This window comes from Macaca nemestrina, chromosome 12, assembly GCF_043159975.1.
Source record: "Macaca nemestrina isolate mMacNem1 chromosome 12, mMacNem.hap1, whole genome shotgun sequence".
Taxonomy (NCBI): Eukaryota; Metazoa; Chordata; class Mammalia; order Primates; family Cercopithecidae; genus Macaca; species Macaca nemestrina.
The window spans coordinates 132,341,483-132,362,495 of record NC_092136.1 but is presented as its reverse complement, the minus strand read 5'-3'; the positions used below and the strand labels follow the sequence as shown (position 1 = coordinate 132,362,495).

Below are 21,013 nucleotides of genomic sequence, written 5' to 3'. Positions count from 1 at the left end.
TGAGACAAGGTCTTGCTCTGTTGCCCAGACTGGAGTGCAGTGGCATGGTCATAGCTCACTGCAGCCTTAAACTCCTGGACTCAAGTGATCCTCCCACCTCAGCCTGTCAATCAGCTTGGACTACTGGCATGAGCCAGCACATCTGCCTATTTTTAAAAATTTTTGTAGAGATAGAATCTTGCTATGTTGCCCAGGCCGGCCTTGAACTTTTGGCTTCAAGCAATCCTCCCACCTTGGCCTCCCAAAGTGCTGGGATTATAGCTGTGAGCCATCATGCCTGGCCTTTTTTTATTTTTTCCTGACTCTATCTTTGTAAAACTGATTCCATCCAGCCAGGTGACAGGAAACGAGAGTTGCTTGGAGGAGAAGAAAGCTTTTAGGGTCGAATACAGAATACAATGTCAGTGTTGGGTTAAGGAGTGGGTATGGGGCATTAGTGGACGAAAAGAGGCTAGTCAGAGACAGATCCCGGATACTATTGTCTAACATAAGTGTGGTGGTGAGAACGCACATAGCCTGGCAGAATTTTAGAAACTGTCCAATCCAATCTGGTCAAAACCCAATTTATTGTGGGTTTCTACCAAAATGTTTGAGGTTTTGGTCAAAACCTACAATAAAAATACTGTGTCAAGCATGCCCAGAACACAAGAGCATATGAGGGATCCTGAGAGTGTCTGTGAATAAAGGCGGGGCACTGTCATGTAAACATACGATATGAGAGGCTTGCTCTCTAAGCTGAGTTACAATATATCACAATAATTATGTAAATCACAAGCTATGTTTCCGATAAATCTGGCTATGATTTATTGATTAGAATCCTAATACCTGCAGCTCATCTTCATTGCTTGTTAGCTACTTGGTATGGCTACCCGCTTTTCCACCGTGGTTAACTTCTCACCATGTAAATAACAGTGTGTTCCAACATCAGTAGTGTATGGGCACAGAGGCGTTAGAGCAAGACAAACTGAATCACTCTAATTCTTTTTTTTTTTTTTTTTTTGAGACGGAGTCTCGCTCTGTCACCCAGGCTGGAGTGCAGTGGCCGGATCTCAGCTCACTGCAAGCTCCGCCTCCCGGGTTTACGCCATTCTCCTGCCTCAGCCTCTCGAGTAGCTGGGACTACAGGCGCCGCCACCTCGCCCGGCTAGTTTTTTGTATTTTTTAGTAGAGACGGGGTTTCACCGTGTTAGCCGGGATCGTCTCTCGATCTCCTGACCTCGTGATCCGCCCGTCTCGGCCTCCCAAAGTGCTGGGATTACAGGCTTGAGCCACCGCGCCCGGCCGAATCACTCTAATTCTTGTTCTCCACCTCTAGCTAATTTGCCACTGATAAAATCCAGTGTCCAAATGTGGACAAATACCTTTGATTATTTAATATTTGGTCCATGAATCTTGAATAGCTATGATATCTGTGAGACTGGAGGGTATGGGTTAAAAATACATAATTATTTTTATTATTAATTGAATAAATATTGACTGGAAACCTACTATATGCCAGGGATTATTCTGGGTGCTGGTAAAATACAGCAATGAACCTTGAGGCGACTAGGAAAAGGTTCAGCATTTTCTTTTTTCTTTTTGAGACAGTGTCTTGCTCTGTCACCCAGGCTGGAGTGCAACAGCAGGATCTCAGCTCACTGCAACCTCTGCCTCCCAGGTTCAAGTGACTCTCCTGCCTCAGCCTCCTGAGCAGCTGAGATTACAGGCGCACGCCACCACACCCTGCTAATTTTTGTATTTTTAGGTGAGGTGGGGTTTCACCATGTTGGTCAGGCTGGTCTCGAACCTCATGATCTGCCCACCTTGACCTCCCAAAGTGCTGGGATTACAGGCGTGAGCCATCGCGCCCAGCCAGATTCAGCATTTTCTACCTTGCACTTCTAGAAATGACTAGGAGTAATCTTTCTTCTCTATATATTGCTTTATCAAATAATACCTTCCTTATAGAGGTGTTAACAGGATTACATTAGATAGCATCTGTCAGGTGTGTGTTCTAGTGTCTGAGCTGCTGGTAGGATGGTGATGATGATGATGACAATGACAACTGTCACTATTTTTTAAATATTGGTTGGTTGGTCTGCATCTGAATGGGTCCAGAGATGGAAATTTTTTGACCTTAAACAATTCATCCTGTATATATCTTTAATCATCAACAGTGTACGAAATGCTGTGATGAACACAGGCAGCTGTACAACACCTTCAAGGAGCTCTTAACTTTCAGACACATTAAAAAAGTATTCAGGACTCTCATGCTGAAGATGAAATAAGACAAAACAGTACCAGCCTCCCCCAGACCCCCATCTCCGTCCAGCATTTCTTCACAGCTAAGCTTGAAACCCTGGACCACATTTGTTTTCCCCACTCCTGAGGTTCCACTCATTCCTCAGCTCACCACTGCCTCACTCCTGCTGCCTCAGCAGTAAAACAGCTTCTGCAGAATTCATCAGTGCCCTCCACTGTGGCAGATCAAAAGCATGGCTGTGCGTCCTCTGCTAGCCTGAATCCTCTCGTAGTGGATGCCACTGGCCGCTCTTTTCTTCTGAAAGGTGTCCTCCCTGATTTCTGTGTGGGCGCTGATCCTGCGTTTCCTTCTATTCTTCTGGCCACTCCTCAGGCTCCCTCATGAGCTCTTTTTCCTCCTACCCCTATGTGTTTGTGTTGCTCAGAATTCACACTTAATGCCTCGTTTCTTCTCACTCCTGCTCTTGCTCAGTGACTTCATTAGTACCCAGGCCTTCAGCTCCCATGTATGCAAAGATGATTCCAAAATCTATCACTGTAAACATTGTCTCTTGCTCAGACTCAACACCAAAATATCCAAATGCCAACAGCACATTTTTAGTTGGATGTTTCACCAGCACCTCAAGTTCAGTGTTTAACGCCCTGCCCTCCACTCAGTATCAACTATTCTTACTATGTCTCTGGGATTGGTAACGCTGTTCACTCATCTGCCAAAATCAGAAGCCACATGGCAGTCTCAGTCCTACTCAGTCCTTAAAAGTGAACTCTTCCTTTGAGGAGTCTTTTCCTTTGAGCAGCTTTCCAAGAACCTGATCTAATTTTAACGGCCTCGTTTTGAGATCCTGTAGCATACTGTACATATTTTTATTTTAAATCTTATCATACCATACTATGATACCTGATTTATTTCTTCTACTAGACTATAAACTCCTTGAGAGCAGGTAACACATCATGTTCTTTGGATTTTCAGGCCAAGCAAAATGCCTAGACGGTCAGTGACCATTGGTCCTCCCACCAAAACAAACAAACAAACAAAAAACAAGAAAGAATGTTTGAAGTAGTGAATTAGTCAACAAAATAAATCAACAAGATTAAAAAAAAGTTTGGCAAGACAGATATTATTTCAAGTAACTGACATATTCTACAAAACACAAGTTCTAGCTCCTCTCTAAGACCCAGAAAATCAGATTCATTTTAGCAGGAAGTACGTGTACAGCCCAGTAAGGAGCAGCCACTCATGGAGTACCGCCTATGTGCCAGGCTCTCTGCAAGCCACCTTACATACGGTTTGCTCAGTTCTTTAAATAAAAAAGTGTTATTTCTCCCATCCAACCAAGGAGGAATCCTGGGCTCAGAGAAGCCTGGTCCATTGCTGGGGACCCCCAGCTCTCAGAGGGCAGGTCCAAATTTAGAACCCGGCAAGCCCACCTCCAGCGGCATTCTCTCCTCCACACTCTGGGTTCCCTGGGGAGGAAGAATCCATTTTCCACCTGTCATGGTCATTCTGTTAGATACTGTAGTGAGACTGGGGAGGGGTAAGACTGTAATAATGGTACTGAACATTTAAAAAACACATTTTATGGCTTGTAGGTCTCAATATAATGGTTTTTGTTATTTGATTTATAGAACTATATGAGGTGTGACTATAAAGTAATGAGGCTGATTTTATTGTATGACTTGTGGAAATTGGTCCCTTTATAGGGGTCTCCAGCCTTTCTAGAATGAAATGCTTTAATGTAGTTGACGCCTGTGCTTCCCCATTGTCGAGGCACTGGGGGCCAAGGAGGGAAGGAGACGGTTACTAAAAGAGTTCCTTAGTGCGAATGGCATTGGATCTTTGGCTGACAGCTTCACGGACTTTCTGCAAACTGTGGAGAGTGGACACCAGTTCTCTCGTGCGGCAAATATTTGCTGAGTACTTACTCTGTGCTGGGCCCTGGTCTGTAGCGGAGGAATCAGGGATGAACAAAATAAACACTCTGTTCTTGGGACCTTGCAATTCTAATGAGAGAGAGAGTTTACATGCATGCAATGCACACAGAAACTTGGAAGGAAAAAGAGTTGGCTAGGGGCTATTGTTACACTCCTTAGATTCTAAAGCTCTCCACAGATCACTCTCTAAGCCTTGGGGGACCTCACAGGTATCTTTTTACAGTGTAAATCTTATGTGCCTTAGGTTGGCCTGTTTATTTTAAAGTTTTTTTGTTGTCATGTTGTTACTTTTGTTTATCTACTTGGTTATTTTTTGTTGTTTTGTTTGCTTTGGTTTTGCCTACTTCATTCTGGCATTAAGGATGGAAAAAAGGAATTGAATATCCCCCGTCATCGCGAGCTGCCATCATGCCAGGCTCTGGGAAGGGCGCTTTCACATGCATCGTCGTGCTCATAGCCGTCCTGTGAGGAAGCTCTTGTGCACACCGCTCACGGAGGAGGGGACACAAACTCAGAGGATTGCCCTGCTTGGAAGTAGCAAAGCTGGGATTGGAAGCCAGGCGTTTTAATTCATGCACAATGCCGGTTCCTTCCATCAGGCCAGGCAGATGCATTCTAGGTTGAAAAGGATGTCATGTGGTCTGTGATGGAAAAGAGGAACAGGTTGAGATTTAAGGGGCCTGAATTCTGACCTTAGGTTAGCAGCTGACTAGGAAAACCATTGAATGTGTATTTGCATCAGTTTTGGAAGAGTGCAAGCAAGAATGAGAAGCAAGATTCCACATGGATTTCCTGCATTAATTGTGCAAGCAGCTATAATATAGGGATTGGTTTGGGTTTTTTAGAGGAGAGTACTTGTGTCTCATCCAAAGTGGTATGTCCTGTGATATGTGATTCCCTTTCTTGTGACTTTCTTAGCCTAAAGACGGAAGCCCCAGTCAAGTCTTACCACTCTGTTCACCACAACACATTTTGAGTTCCCTACAGCTCAAGCCACCATGTCTTCTCGGTCACTCCACTCCACTGGGTCCACACTGACTTAGATAGGTTTCTGTCATACAAATACCCATCAAACCCAGGCTTCTCACTTTATATGTCTCCCTAATATACACATAGAACAGCTGGGTACAATCTTCTCTCAGATAAACACAAGCTGTAAGTCTTCCTTATTTATGAATAACACAGTTTGAAATTGCTTTTATAACTGAATACAAATTTTATTAGATAAATTCAGATATTTCTGTGTGATCCCAGATTCTCCAATAGCTATCATCTGGACAGCCCCTCCAGGGCAAAATAAAAGCTTATTAATAACCACAGAAGCCTTTTCATTTTTAGGCAACTTCTAATTCTAAAGTGACCTCTTCTTCAAAATCAGAGAAAAACCTGTCTTGTTTCTTTTATTATATACACACACAGAGAAAAAGCCTTTGGACACCTTGGGAATTTTTGTGTCTTGCTCTGTACAGCTTATCTGCCCACAGAGATACTTCAGAGAAGAAACTTGTGACAATGGGGAGTTAGGCCTCTTTCTGTAGGCAGTAATAACTAGCATTTATTATGGACTTAGTGAGTGCCAGGCACGATGCCAATTACTTTACATGCAGTATTTCACTTAACACTGATGTCGGCTGAATCATGGCCCCCAAAATTCGTATGTTGAAACTCTAAGCACCAATGTGACTCTACTTAGAGATACGGCTTTTAGGAGGTGATTAAAGTTAAAGGGGTCAGAAGAATGGGGCCCTAATCCCTTAGAATTGGTGGCCTTCTAGGAACAGAGAGAGGTTTCTTCCCCATGTGAGCACAGAGCAAGAAGGTAGCTGTCTCAAGCCAGAAAGAGCCCTCGTCGGAGCACGTTCACGCTGGCATCCTGATCTCAGACTTGCAGCCTGTGCCGCTGTGAGAAAACTAACTTCTGTGAGGCCACGTAGTCTGTAGTGTTTTGTTATGGCAGAGCCTGAGCTGACTGAGACATATCCTCACAAGCGCTCTACAGATTCGTTGCTATGGTGGTCTCCATTTACAGAGGTGGCAGCTGTAAGATGAGTGAATGAGGGAGCGTGTGTAGAGTCCCACAGAGAGTGAGCTGCAGAGGTGGGGCTCGGACTGACGCCTGCCTGCCCTGTGTTTGTTCTGGTCTTCCCTGCTGCACTCTAGAGCACAGGCACAGTCCACCTAGATCACAGCAGCGAAGTCAAAACGGGCCGAGGTCTTAAACCCAAGTCCTACGACTCACATTAAGGGTCAGTGAGCAGCATTTTCTTGTTTTCTTAAAAACAGTGAAAACTTCATGGCCTCATCTCCACACAATGTTAGTCTACTCCCAAAAGATAACTTGTGACCAAGTAGAGGGGAAATATTAAGAGACGACTAAATGGAGTGAAATAGGTCACGTCTCATAGGGTTGGCTGAAGGGGCCTATTTCCAAATTACCGACAAAGGCAGAAGAGCCTCTAGATTCAGGTTGAGGGTTTCACGGATAATACGCCGCCTCCCAAAAATGCACACAGCAGAGCTTTATCACTATTTTTATGGTAATTAGGAAAGCAAGCTTTCGATGAGACAATAACATCACCCTCAGTCCTCCATGCTAAGCTTCAAATCTCTTTCCCCCACTGTCGTCCTGATGTCTCCATTTGACTGTCTCATAGAAGTGATAGCTTCACAACTTAATCAGAACTCTTTATTCATTCTTCAATTCCCTCTTCCCTAAACCCATTCCTTCTGGCATGGCATCATTCTCGTTACAGGTAGTTGTAAAATGCAGCCAGATACCCAAATCTTCCTCAAGCTCTCTCTTTTTCTCAATCTCAAATCTCAGGAAGTCCTAACTACTATTCTTCAGAAATGCGCCCTTCGCCTTTCCATAATTCTCTCTCTTCATTGCCACTGACATCGTTTCTGGCCTCCGCTGTTCCTGTCATGCCCTCTGCTTCCACTCTGTACCCCTGCAATCTAGTCCTCTACACAGCAGTCAAAGGGACTTGCGAAATTTTATCAATCACATCCTGTCACTCTTCTACCGAAATGTTTCCAAAGTTATTGTACTGCACTTAGAATCAATTCTAAAACAGTGACTGTGGCCTTCAAGGCCCAGTGCAGCTGCACCTTGATCTGCCTCTGGGTCTAGCGGGCTACCTCTGCCATATGCCCCTATGGTGTTCGTTTGCTCAGCTCCAACCTTCACTCGGCTGATCAGTCAGGACTCAGGTCAAGTGCTCCCTCTTCAGAGAGGCTTCCCCTGGCTGTTTCATTTTTCACTCTTCCCACGCCATCACACTTCTTTTTTTAACGTATAGCTTGTAGCACAATCTAAATATTTGCATCTATTTACTTTTTCTGGTCTCTTTCCCCCTTCTTCAACACTGCTCACACACCCTTGCAGAAAAGCACGTAATAAAGGTGATCTCATTAATTACTGCATCTCCAGTCCCTAGAACCCTGTCCAACATAAAATAGGTGTGTGACACATATTTACAGAATTAATGAATTCATAAATGAATAAGTAAAAATTGTGTTACTTTTTTGTCATTTTTTAATTGGTTTCTTTCTTTGACTGTTCATCTTGGTTATCGCCCTCTGTGTGAGACTGATCTGTCAAAGACTATAAGGCAGATAATGTCCTGCCACAAGTAAGAGAGTTTTCACAGCCCAGGATACTGTTTGGAAGTATCCATCCATACCCAAAGCAGCAGCAGTACTCAGCAGTCAGCTCTGGCAGCCAAGACAGTTTAGGTTCTGAACAGAAGTTGCTGCCTGACAAGGCCCACCTCCCCTTTGTCTTTCTCCATAATTGTGGGTTCGTGAGTTGTATGCACCATTGTTCAGCTGCTTCTCACAGGATGCATCTCTTCAGTGTCACAAGCTATGTTCCATCACCAGACAGTCCACATACACGTAGGAATAAATGTTATAGGCCCACAATCTTATTTAAGCCAATTTGAAATGCAATAATGTGATTAGACTTTTTACAGGTGTTTTTCCCAGGTGGGTTGCCTTACTTTTCATCTAGCTTCTCTGGGACATTCTATCTTCTCCAGGTTGCAGATACCAGCTGTCAGTTTTAAGTGGCTAGAGTCACCTGAATTCTGACCCGGAAATCCCCAGGGTTCTTTACAGCTCTTTGCTTTCTTTGCTCTTCTTTCTCCTACCTGAGAAAGTTCCCTCTGGCAAGGATTCCTATTCTCAAGCCTGTTCATAATGACTTTTCTCTGGCTAGCCAGTGGTCTCTCTTGTGATCATTACAGTCCTGTAATCGGGATCCAACTTTGCATTTTCTGTTACAAATTATCATAAACGAGACTTCCGTAGGTCTGAGCAGAACCTCTAGTTTGTACATAGGGCATTTATAACCTTTTACTCACATCTTTTTTCATGTCACAAATTGTTATCATGTGAAAATGGGAGTTTTGCTGTATAACCATAATTCATGATTATTAAATTTTCCAATGTGCCCAGTCCTTTGGTGATATGTCGCATGCATCATCTCACTAATTGTCGCTTATATTAATCATGTTTTTATGTTCTGTATTTTATAATGCTTTGATATCCTGGTCTTGCTAATTCTGGGAAGACTGTCCCTCCTAGGGCTAGCTCATTCCTAGAGATGATAAAATACTTGCCTGTGGCCATGCCCTTTATGAGAACACCAATCCATTCAAAACCCATACCCCGAACATTTCTCTAATGCTCACATACCACATCAACATTGCCTTGCCCTAGATCACCCCAGGGCCAAGTACAGAACCATGAGAACCACCCCCACCGCCCTAACACAGAGCCTACCAGAAATATTCAAACTTTGTAATCCTAAGCTTGCTGAAGTTTGCCTACCTTGCCTCCCCCATTTATTTCCATGGAAATCACAATGAAGACCCTGTGCTAGGCCTTCCTCTCACTCCTTCTGCCTCCTGACCAACCCTGGTGCATCCCCATGTGGTCCAGCATGGCATGGTGTGCCCCTCCTCTTGGGAACTGCAAGGAATATACTCATCTTTCAAGGCAGTTGTCTCTGTGTCTGTCATCTTACCAGCCTTGATTTTAAAACATGCCAGGTACCTTTCAACAAACCCCAAACCCTGTAACATAGGTGGGATAGGTATTCCTGGGTACCAGCCAGGCAGCTAGAGAGATGACAAGTCAGTATCTGAACAGACAGTGTAACTTCAGAAGTAGTATAGGCTGAGCATCCCAAATCCAAACATCTGAAACTTTTTGAGGACAGACATGACGCTCAAAGGAAATGCTCATTGGAGCATATTGAATTTGAGATTTCCACATTTGGGATACTCAACAGTAAGTATAATGCAAAGACTCCAAAATTTAAAATAATTCAAAATCTGAAACACTTTTGGTCTCAAGCATTTCCAATAAGGGATACTGTTAGTCATGATGTTAATTTGTCTTTATATATGTTTCCACATATCTAAGAGGGTTTCACTAGGGGCCACCTTGTCATGACACTCAGCCAAGCATTTCCTAGAAAAGTTCTGACAGAAACTACTTAGTCCTCGTTCATTGTGAACCTCAACTCATTTTCTGTTTCTAATTTCAATTTAGTCTCAGCTTGATATTCTATAAATGCACACACTAGTCCACAGCAGTGTCCTACAGAGGAATGAACTCTCTCCCACACAACTGAAGACTCACAGAGATTCACATGAAATGCGACCTTTGCAGTCATTTCTCTGATTTGCTAGCCCATGAGTTGAGCCCATTTATTCACTCAGAAATACTGAGCTAGGAAATGCTGTTACAGAAGAAAAGAGACACAGGCCCTCTTCTTTAGGACTCCAGATACCTTATTTCAGGGGAGCCAGCTGTGCAAAAAATGGGAAACTTGGTTTATTTCTTCGCAAGAGCAAGACTTATTATATGCTGTTAAGAAAATTTACGCCTCGCTTCCACCCATCTCTGCTGCTCTTCTTTACTTGTCTCAGCCATTCTTTTCCTATGGGGAATCTCATGCTGTCCTAGCCTTTCTCTTTGTCCTTAATAACTCTTTCTGTCTCAAGCAATCTTTTATGAGTTGATTTAGCAACTGCCCCATTTTCGTCTCCTGAGAAGCAATAGAACCAGCAGGTCCAGGAGAGAGGAAGGGATGTGAATGCTCTACAACCAAGTGGCAGAGCTGCGGGCGTTGAGGGGAAGCCTGAGCCAAGTCCACGGCTGCCAGCCACCTGTGTTCAAGCTCCAAACTCTGCAACTGAAGAAAATCATAAGCCCGGCCTCAGGTTCTCAGCTTTCCACAAGTTAAAGTATGAAAAAGAGCCTTTCCCGTCTGGTGATACTAGACTAGAACTCAGAGCTGAGAGGTTGAAGTACAGTGTCAATCAGGAAACCCAGGTTCACTCAAGTCTTGAGAAAAGACACGTGTCATAAAAGCTAGGAGGAAATCCCAAATTAGGTTGTGGGGCTGCTCCCTGAGCCCCCAGCCTCTCCTCTCTGCATCACAGCTCCCCAAAGCCTTGTACCTCAGGAGCTTATGGATGAGAGCTGGACCCCACTGCTGCCTTTGTCATACCTGCTTTCTGGAAAGGACCTAACCCAGTGGTGCACTGCATGACAATGCCCTGTCAATGACAGGCCGCGTATATGACAGTGGTATAGAGAAGATTACAGTGGAACTAAAATTTAATATACTCCAGTGACACTGTAGCCATCTTAATGTCTTAGCTCAAAGTGTTACTCAGGAATTTGTGGTGATGCTGGTGTAAACAAACCCTACTATGCTACCCATCCCATTAAAGTCTAGCACATGCAAATATGTATAGTACATAATAATTGATAACAAATATAAATGACTATATTACTAGTTTTTATGTATACTATACTATACTTTTTATCTTTAGAGTATGCTCCTGCTACTTATTTTTAAAAGGTGATTGTAAAATAGCCACAGGCAGGTCCTTCAGGAGGTATCTAGAAGAAGGCATTGCTATCATAGGAGGTGACAGCTTCATGCGTGTTATTGCTCCTGAAGCTCTTCCAGTGTGAGGAAATGTGGAGGCAGAAGACAGTGATACTGATCATCCTGACTCCATGTAGGCCTAGGCTAATGTGTGTATTTGTGTCTTAGTTTTTAGCAAACAAAATTTAAAAGTTAGAAAAAAGTGGAAAAAAGCTTAGAATAAGGATATAAGAATACATTTTTATACAATTGTACAACATGTTTGTGTTTTAAGCTAATGTTATTATGCAACAGTCAAAAAGTTAAAATAATTCAACGTTTATAAAGTTAAAAAGTTACAGTATGCTAAAGTTATTATTGAAGACAGAAAAATGTGTTTTGATAAATTTAGGGTAGCCTAATTGTACAGTGTTTATGAAGGCTATGGTGGTGTGCAGTAATGTCCTAGGCCTTCATTCCCCACCTACTCACTGACTCACCCAGAGCAACTTCCAGTTCTGCAAGCTCCGTCGGTGGTAAATGTCTGTACAGATGTACCTTTTTTTTTTTTTTAAATCTTTTGTACTTTATTTTTATTGCACATTTTCTGGGTTTAGATACACAAATCCTTACTATTGTGTTACAGTTGCCTGTAGTATTCAGTACAGTAGCATGCTGTACAGGCTTGCAGCCTAGGAGCAATAGGCTCTACCACACAGCCTAGGTGTGTAGTGGGCTATGTCATCTGGGTTTATGGAAGTACACATCAGGATATTCACACAATGACAAAATCTCCTAAAGACAGTTCTCAGACTGTATCCCCCTTCATAAGCAGCATATGACTATATATGTTTCACTACAGCCGATGCAATTACTGATAAGTATTCTCCCTTCTAGGTAAGATGCACTAATTAAAAATTTTAGACCTACACATATATGTGGTCTAACCCTTTTAGAATGGGGAATGGGGCGGTATTTATTTGTGCTCTGTCTCTCAGAACTGAAAGCAAGTAGTATGCCTTTGTATCCTTCAGCAACTAAAGTAATAAACGATAAGAGCTTAATGCTTATTTTTGAATTAAATTTCATTTTGCCAATTGTGCAGAGCCCGGTCTAATTTAACAAAAGGCTTTGAGAAAAAATACAGTAGAGCAGATGCGCATAGCAACCATTAAATTAGAATACAACGGGGAGGCTTCTGCCAGGGGAGCAGAGAAGGCCTCCCGAGGGGCCCAAGGGACGCGGAGCTCTGGGGTTTAGAGCGGAAAGAGACAAATCCGAGACCAAAGAAACTGGGAGGCTGGTCTCCAAGAGCCCCGAGTCACCTCCCAGCACCACTGCGGTGCCACTTCCTGTGAGGGGTTTTAGGGGGATCAGTCCTACTACTTTTTAGGATCTTCCTGTGTTTTTCCCAGTCCCTGCTTTTTACCACGATAAAGTGTAGGACTGGGACAAATGTTGCATGCTGTGTTTTAAGGAGAAATTGAGATTTGCCACTTTGGGGACAGGCGTCCAGTGGAGGGGCACGGGCGTTTCCGAGGTGGGTCCTCGGAGGTGGGTCCACTCCGCCTCCGCACGGGCCCAGGACAGCGCGCCGTCAGGGCTGGACTCGGCTGGACGGGGAGCCGGCCGCAGCGCGGTGGACGGGCACACCGGTGCCCACCTGGCGTGGGCAGGGTAGTTCAGCTCTCCAGGGCGGGCTTTGAAAACTTCTGCGCTGGCATCGGCGAGGAAAGGTGCCGGTGTCAGTTTTCAATTTGCTGCTTTCCCCAGAACTCCCTCTCCCGCCCTCCCCTCTCCCTCCCCGCTCCCCCCACCTCACCCCTCCGCAGGGGAAGCCACTGCGAGGGGCGCAGCGTTCTCTCGGCTGCTGGCGCGGGTGTCGGGACGGAGCGGAGTGGGCGCGGTGCGGGCTCATCCCTGCAGGCATCCCCAGCCCGGTGGGCGCGGCCGGGGTTAAGGTGGGCGCCCGCGCCCCGCGCCCGCCCGCCGGGATGAGCGCTCAGCCCGCGCCGCCCGCCCGCCCGCTGGCTCCGAGGCGGCACCGGGAGAAAGTGGCGGTCAGGGATGGAGCTGCTGCCATGACAACCCCGGCGGTCGGGGCCGGCGCGCGTCGGGGCTGCTCCCGGGAGGAAGGCGGCGCGGAGGCCGGGGGCGGCCGCTGAGCGTGGCGTCCGCGCGTCCCCGCGTCCCCGCGTCCCGTGCCGCGTCCCCGGAGGAGGCGGGGGCCGCCGTCCGCCCAGCTCCCCGTGCGCCCGGAGCCTGCGCCGGGCGGCGCTCCCCGGGCTGGCCGCGAGTCGCCGACCGGGCTGCGAAAGACCCACCGACCGGAGGACTCTGGCTGCGCCGGCTGCGCGTCCCCGCCGTGGAACTTTTTGCCGCCTGCCTTGGGGTTCCAGATGCGAGGCTTGGGGCTGGGGGACACGTACATCTGTACACGTGTGTGATCTAATAAAACATTTCCTCCTCTCCTTGAAGCCGCGGCTTTTTATGACAGCTCCTGTATGTCAGAGACACTTGCCTTCTTCTTTGGGTTATAAACTTTTGATGCCAGAGCTCTGCAGAACGTGCCCAACTGAATCTTAAAGTAGCGTCTCGAAGAGAGAGGCAGAGAAAGCGCAATCTGTGACCTTCATCCCCGCACCTTGCTACCTCCTCTCCCCTCCGGGCTGCCGCCCTCCTCCCCAGGGGAGCGTCAAGAAAGCGCTTTTTGGATGCAGGAGGGCGCATCTGGTTCTGCTAGGCTGGAAAGCAGAGGCAGGATCTGAGGAAGAATTCTTAGACTCCGGAGAGCCTGGACTCCTCTCTTCTCCTTCCCCCTGCTCCTGGCGAGCTCTGCCTCTTCCCTCCTCCCCGCACCGCTTCCTGAGCCGGCTGGTGCGCGGGGCGGGGGACCAGGACCGTGCGGCTGCCGGAGTTCTGGGAAGTTGTGGCTGTCGAGGATGGGGGTCTGTGGGTACCTGTTCCTGCCCTGGAAGTGCCTCGTGGTCGTGTCTCTCAGGCTGCTGTTCCTTGTACCCACAGGAGTGCCCGTGCGCAGCGGAGATGCCACCTTCCCCAAAGCTATGGACAACGTGACGGTCCGGCAGGGGGAGAGCGCCACCCTCAGGTAGGGAGCTGTCCTTCCGCGGGGCCGAGCCCCTGGGCTGCGGTCGCTGGGGAGAGGTGGGGAGAGGGGGACCGAGCGCGAGGGCCTTGTGCGGGCCCGAGGGGCGCCCGCTTGCGCGCTGCCGTGCCGACCGCCGTGCCCCTGGACGGGTTTGTCGTGTGCTCCGTCTATGCCGCTCCAGGATCTTATGCGTGAACCTCGAAGTCCACGTGTGGGACTCCATGGTTCTATGAAGCCATGACAGGCTAGATTCTCTCCTGCGTGGGCACCAAGATGAGAATATGAGGGCATGGATTTGAAACACTGGGTGGCTAGCCTGAGCCCCTTGGATGGCTGTCACAGGCCAGAAGGTAGATGATGAGGCAGGATCGTCCTCAGGACCACCAGGCTAGCCCCTATCAGAGATGCACCTCAAATGTAAGGCTGTGCAAATACCAGTGCCAGGCCACGGCCTGTTAGGAGTCTCCTCAAGACCCAGGACTCCTGCCAAACCTGGTGTAGTGCTCCTGGGGTCCCTATTGTAAATTATTAGAGCAGTTTTATTTTTGCAGACTGGGTCCAAGGAAAGGAAACATGTAGCTTTTATGCAACAACATCAGTCCTATGTGAAAAGCACAATAGGAGAGCTTTTTGTTTTACCTTAATGAGTTACAGAGAATCACTTGCATGCTCCAGGCAGAGAGGGGGAGAATCTTGGAATATGAACCTTTGGGGACTGGGCTTGCTGCGGCAGAGACTTTAATAAAAATGCAACCACCACTTTCCACCAGCTCAGCAGATATCATCTTTTATCCCTTTAATGAGGCAGTTCTGGTCCTAGGAGACAGATTCAGGGACGTCCCAGCTTAACTATGTCTCACAATGTACACAGGGCGAATGCATTTGCCCTGCCGATGACTTTGATGGTTATGGTGAAAATAAAACATCCTGACCCAGATTCTGCAGCCAGAATGCCTGGCTTCTCCTAGGAGAGTGTGAGGGTGGGAGTTCTTCCTGTTCCTCCATTGGCTTTCCTGGTGGAACCTTTCCTGCATCTAGACAAGCCTCTCCCTGGAGGAGGAAAGACAGGTCTCTGGGACACCGGAATTCTTTCCCTAAGCGCAAGGGTGAAGGTTGCATTCTGCCACTTTGGGTGATACTTAGCTGGATCTTTTTTTAAGTTAGAGAACAGGTCCCAGAACCCCGTGTGCTGATTCTCAGAAGCCCAAAGCAAATGGAGAAAAAAGGAGAATTGAGAGGCCCTTCCTGATAGATGTGAGGGAAAAGTCCTCCTGGCCATGTGGGTACCGCTCAGCCTGCCCCGGACTAGAATGTAATATCCCTACTTCATTGCTTCAAAGAAGGTTCCATGGGGAATCTGGGAACATTTCCCAATAAGCATTTGCAGTAGTCTAGTTGGCTTAAAGATATGAATAGCACACAGGTTATAATACATGTTAACCAAGGAAATGTCAGTAAATATTACTAGTGTTCAGGGATGTTGATGCTGCCACACACCTGTTTACCATCTAATGTGCCACTGGGGGCTAAGAGGTCTAGCACTGAATAGGATCTGAGCCCTGAATTTTCCAAAATCCTCTGTCCTCTTCCTTTCCCCCCAAATTAAACCAGAAAGCTTGAAAACTTGAGCTTTCTGCTTTCTGAGATGCAAGAAGACTATTCCACCAGCAGAGGGCCAGCTTCGATCTACCAATTTTTTATTAGCTGTTGGCCTGTTTTCATGATCTCAGTTCTAATGTTGAGCAGCTGGGCTTGGGAATGGGGATGGGAATAAAAAAAGAAAAGCTGAATAGTTGCTTTTTGTTCTTTGCAGAGAAAAAGAATAACTTACATGTTCTAGCATAACTGTTATCTGTTACCTGGTTGCATGGTGTAATTTTTGTTTAAGTAAGCACATGTCTCATGTTGATTTTGCGTCTCTTCTATACATTTACCCCAGAATAGAGAAATTCAGCACGTTATCTATATTTTAATCTCTTTAAATCCTCATTCTCTTAGCTCATGTCATCTTCTCTTTTATTATTTTCTTCCTTCGTTTTTATCAGATGCTCCCATAATATATACGTTCATCTGTTACTCATTATTTTCTTTCTTTTTTGTCTTTATCACTTAAGTCTTCTTATTCCTTGATTTTTTAAGGTTTTGATTTCACTGCTACCACAGTGTTTCTTAAAAGAACATAAACATCGTTTGCAAATTTCTGTATGTCCCCATCTCTCTCCTTTTGTTTTTACTCTTTTGCTCTATTGGTTAAGAGTTGTGTGCTGTGTGCCCATCTTAACAAATAACTGATTTGTCAGTACTCCGAGGGAGGGTCCATGTTTTCAGTTTCTGGAAGCCCATGGCTTTAACCCTAGGTAAATATACCATGTTTTATTTGGTGGTGTTTTTTGCTGTGTAAGTTGTAATTCTTAAGTTTGGTTTCTTACTCTTTTGTCTCCTTAAAGACATTCATTAGGGATTCATTACTTGGGAACTGAGTGTTCCACGCGCATTGCATGTTTAGAATGCACCAAAAAACACTGAATGATACCCATGCCCATCACACGGAAAACACTTTTAATGTGGTTGTCCTGGGTCAAAGTATCTTGAATCTGTTTCTAAATCTTGAACGAAGTCCCATGAAGAGGAGAGAGACCTAGTAGGAAAAGCAAAGGAGTCAAGAAACCTGGGTCTGCCTTTAAATTTCCCAGAGAAAAAACGGCACAGCTTAGAGAAGAATGATTTCCCTCCTTTGGGATATCAGTTTTGTTGTGACAGGTCTTTGATTGCTCTGAGGGACATTAGGAAGTGCTGTGCCAAAGATGACACTGAAGTTTTGAACGTGGATGAAACTCATTTTCTATAAGTGAGGCATTATTATCTTCCTCATAACTACTTCATAGGGCTACTTGAAAAGTAAAAATAATTATTTGAATATTGAGTTATTTTGCCCTCTTGGAAGAGGAGATGATATGGAAAATGAAGGTGCTATTCACTATGGTTGAATTATAGCTTCCATGAATCTGATTTGAATTCATTATTACAAATGGGCCCTCTTGGCCAGAATCACTTCATTACAATTATCTGCTCTTGGGTTGAAAATGTTCTGTGCTCTCTATTAGATTAGATATGACAAGAATCAAGAAGTCATGTGTCTGAATCAATGCCCACATCAGTAAAGGAGCCCAGGATGCTCAGTGTGGTCAGCTGGTGTCTATTAAGCCATCTCAGCAGAGTGAATGATGGCCAGTTGTGCTTTCTTCACAGGCCTCAATCTCCTCCAAGTTTGCTTGAGTTCCTCTGTGGGTCCACATCATCTGTGTACATGAACATTTTGAGGGGCTGCGGTGAGGTGGAGGCAAGGTTGTTGCTGTAACTGTTCCACTCAATGGGAAAAGTTCCGACCAACATACAGGGTTTTCTTTCTGGTTTGCTTTTGTTTCGGTGTTTTGTGTTTTTTATTTCAACAGCAGGATAATCAGTTTTGCTGATCCAGGCTTGCTGATCTGGGATTATGCTTAATGGCTCTTTTCTAAAATGTCCCTGCATTTTCATTTGGAGTTCTGAACTAATCCATTCAAAATCAAGTATTTGAGGTTTAACTACTGCCAAGGAATAATCTGAGCAGTGGGATTTTGCCAAAGCAACCTGGGCAGTAGAGTTTCCAAAGACAAAGTTCTGTTGTTTGCCTGGGTGTGTTTCCGTACTTTGCACCTACCTTCAGTTCTTTTTTATGTAAATGAGAAGATTTTGAGTCGCCGTTAGACTATTCAACACGAACGCATGATTTTTCCATTTCAGTGTTTCAGTTGCCCAGGATGAATAAGAACTGGGTACATTCAAAGACTTTACTCCTAGTCTGGGAAGATAAAGACATTAAAAGAGACTCAAGCAGGGACAGGTCCATAAAGGACCTCTCAAGTGGTGGCACGAACCTGGTTGGAGTTACCTGGGATGCTTTTTAGAAATTCCATTGCCAGGAATTGATGATGCTAGGAATTCCATCCCAGATTGATGATGTCAAAATTCCTGGGTTTGGGGATGGACGTGGCCATTGAAAACATCTTTTCCAGTATTTCTAATGTGGAGCCAGAATCGAGAACACTGCTCTAAAGCCCTTTCTGGCTCTAGAGCCTCTGAGCGAGGCTTATCCAGTGTCCCTGCTTTCCAAGGAAGCATCTTCCCCATGTGTGCCTGTACCTCATGGGCAATGTCAATGCCCTAGAAAGCTCTGTGTTTGGGGGCCTAGGCACCTGGGGTGGATTCTTACTCTACCTCTCACTAACTCCACGGCCTTGAACATTTCAGTTGAATTGTGTACATACAGGAACAATATCTATTAAACCTGGTCTGCATTATCAGATGAAAGGAAGTATATGGGTTGTTCCATGAGCCATAAAGCAACATATATGTGCAAGTTATTACTGGTACTAAGTTGAACTCCTCAAAAACAACTGACAATACTCACAAATGTTTTTGAGTTTTGTACGCTCCATCTTGTTCTTCCTCTGTCCCCACACTTACACACAGCTTTAAAGTGTATTTGTCTTTTCACAGTACCACCCAGAATTCTTTCTGCGAGTGGTCAAGAATTGCCCTCGTCAGAGTTCCAGTAACCCTCGCTGCACAGATACACACTAGGACCTATTTTTTCATGTGTGATTATGGTTAGTCTGGGGGCTCCTGGAGCTTAGGAGCTGTGCCTTATGTATTATTGACGATAGATACTGTGGTGGATACTAAAGATTAAAACAAATAACTATTGGTTTAATGCTTTAATCCATCTTAATGGGAAACAACCACTTCTAGTGTATTATTGCCTCTACAGCAATGAAACTCTTATATCTAAACAATTTTATTATCTTCAAAATATGATCCTGGGATATTCAGGCACAGCAGTTGGTTAGAGGTCTTGGAGGCCTGAGGGACTTTTGGATTCCACTCAAATCACTTGCCAGAGGGGACGGTTGAATCTACCAGTGATGGCAGTCTGATCCAAACTATGCAAAGTCTTCACTATCCCTGAGGGCAAGACAACAAGCAGGGTGGCAGAGTGAAGAGCAGTAGTACTACTGCTTTTTAGCAGCAGTAGAGGAACACACTTGGAAAGTGTACCTGTCTCTGCAGAGACAGGGCCTTGTGGGCCCAAGGAGATACACAATACAGGGAGACAGCAAGGAGGTTGGCATGTCCTGGGTTGGGTCATGGTTGCAGGATCCAGCAGGCCTGGGAGAGCAAGGCTGTATTGACTCCGTGACACTCTCTGACATCCCTGATTGGTGGGAATGAGTCTGCCTCCCCAGCACACACACACCACACAAACACACACACATACACCCCACACACACACTACACACACACACACACACACCACACACACACCACACACACCACACACACACCACACACACACACACCACACACACACCACATACCCCCCCACACACACCACACACACACCACACACACACCACACACTCCCCACACACCCCCCACACATACATTCCACACACACACACCCCACATACACACATACACCACACACCACACAAACACACACCACACACACACACCACACACACACTCCACACACACTCTCCACACACACACACCACACACACATACACCACACACACACCACACACACACACTCCACATACACACTCCACACACCACACACACACCACACACACCATGCACACATACACCACACAAACACACCACACACACCACACACACATACACCACACGCACATACACCACACACACACCACACACACACTCCACACACACACTCCACACACACACTCCACACACCACACACACATACACCACACACACACCACACACACACTCCACACACACACTCCACACACACACTCCACACACCACACACACACCACACACACCAGGCACACATACACTACACAAACACACCACACACACCACACACACACCACACACACACTCCACACATACAAACAAACCACACAAACACACACACACACCACACACAACACACACTCCACACATACACACACCACACATACACCACACACACACCACACACACCACACACACTCCAGGCATACACACACATACACACACCACACAAACACACACAGACACCACACGCACACCACACACACCACACAAACACACTCCACACACACACCGCACACCACACACACACCGCACACCACACACACACAGACACGCATGCGCACGCGCTCCCTCTCTCTGAAGCAGGCCATGGGAGAAGATGTTTTAAAGCATTAGAAATATATGTTCCATGGCTTTCTGAACCTTTCTGGAAAACACAGCAGCTCTTATCTAAGCCCTTTGGGTAATTGTTTAACCTTTTTAAGTAAATTTGGCCCTCGGACTCGGTGTAGCTCTGTCTTTCTCATTTCCTTTCCTTCTGGTTTCTAAAAAAGGACTCTGCCCTCGGCCCACTCGCTGTGCTCACTAGGTGGCTCGCTCTGGGGGCGCTGGGGAGCCGGTCTGGCGGCAGTTTTTACAGATCTGATGGGATCCGGCAGCAAGACGCAGTGGAGAGGAAGAGTTGAGTAGGTCTCATTTGACCTTCCCAGGGGAGGACTTTTAAAATTACTTATTATTAACGGGAAGCTGTCTTCAGTCATGAGATGAGAAGAGGGAATTACAGTCCAAGACATCTTTAGGGCCGGCAGAAATTTGCATTGCCTAGTAAGTTAGAAACCAAGGGCTAACTTTTCTTCATTTTCTTTCTTTCTTTTTTCTAACATATACAATACAGCACCAAATTATTTCAGGTTTGTTTGTTTATTGTTTGCCTTGAATGAAGCCGCTCTTGCTCCTGTTAGGTGTAATTGGAG

At 45.8% G+C, this 21,013-nt stretch overlaps 1 protein-coding gene across 13 annotated transcripts in view; it reads left to right on the top strand.

Annotated features, from left to right (window-relative positions):
- Nucleotides 1–21,013, top strand: part of LOC105476165 (opioid binding protein/cell adhesion molecule like) — a 1,438,816-nt gene that overhangs the window by 885,902 nt on the left and 531,901 nt on the right. For 7 of the 13 annotated variants that reach the window (XM_071076070.1, XM_071076069.1, XM_071076066.1 and 4 more), the window contains one exon: nucleotides 14,090–14,174. The exons of 2 other annotated variants lie outside the window; for them this stretch is intronic. In XM_071076070.1, coding sequence (XP_070932171.1) covers nucleotides 14,090–14,174 — 85 coding nt within the window. Of the gene's footprint in view, nucleotides 1–13,260; nucleotides 14,175–21,013 lie in introns of those variants that run through there. 4 more of the 13 variants (XM_011731839.3, XM_011731838.2, XM_011731836.2 and 1 more) reach the window with 2 other exon arrangements.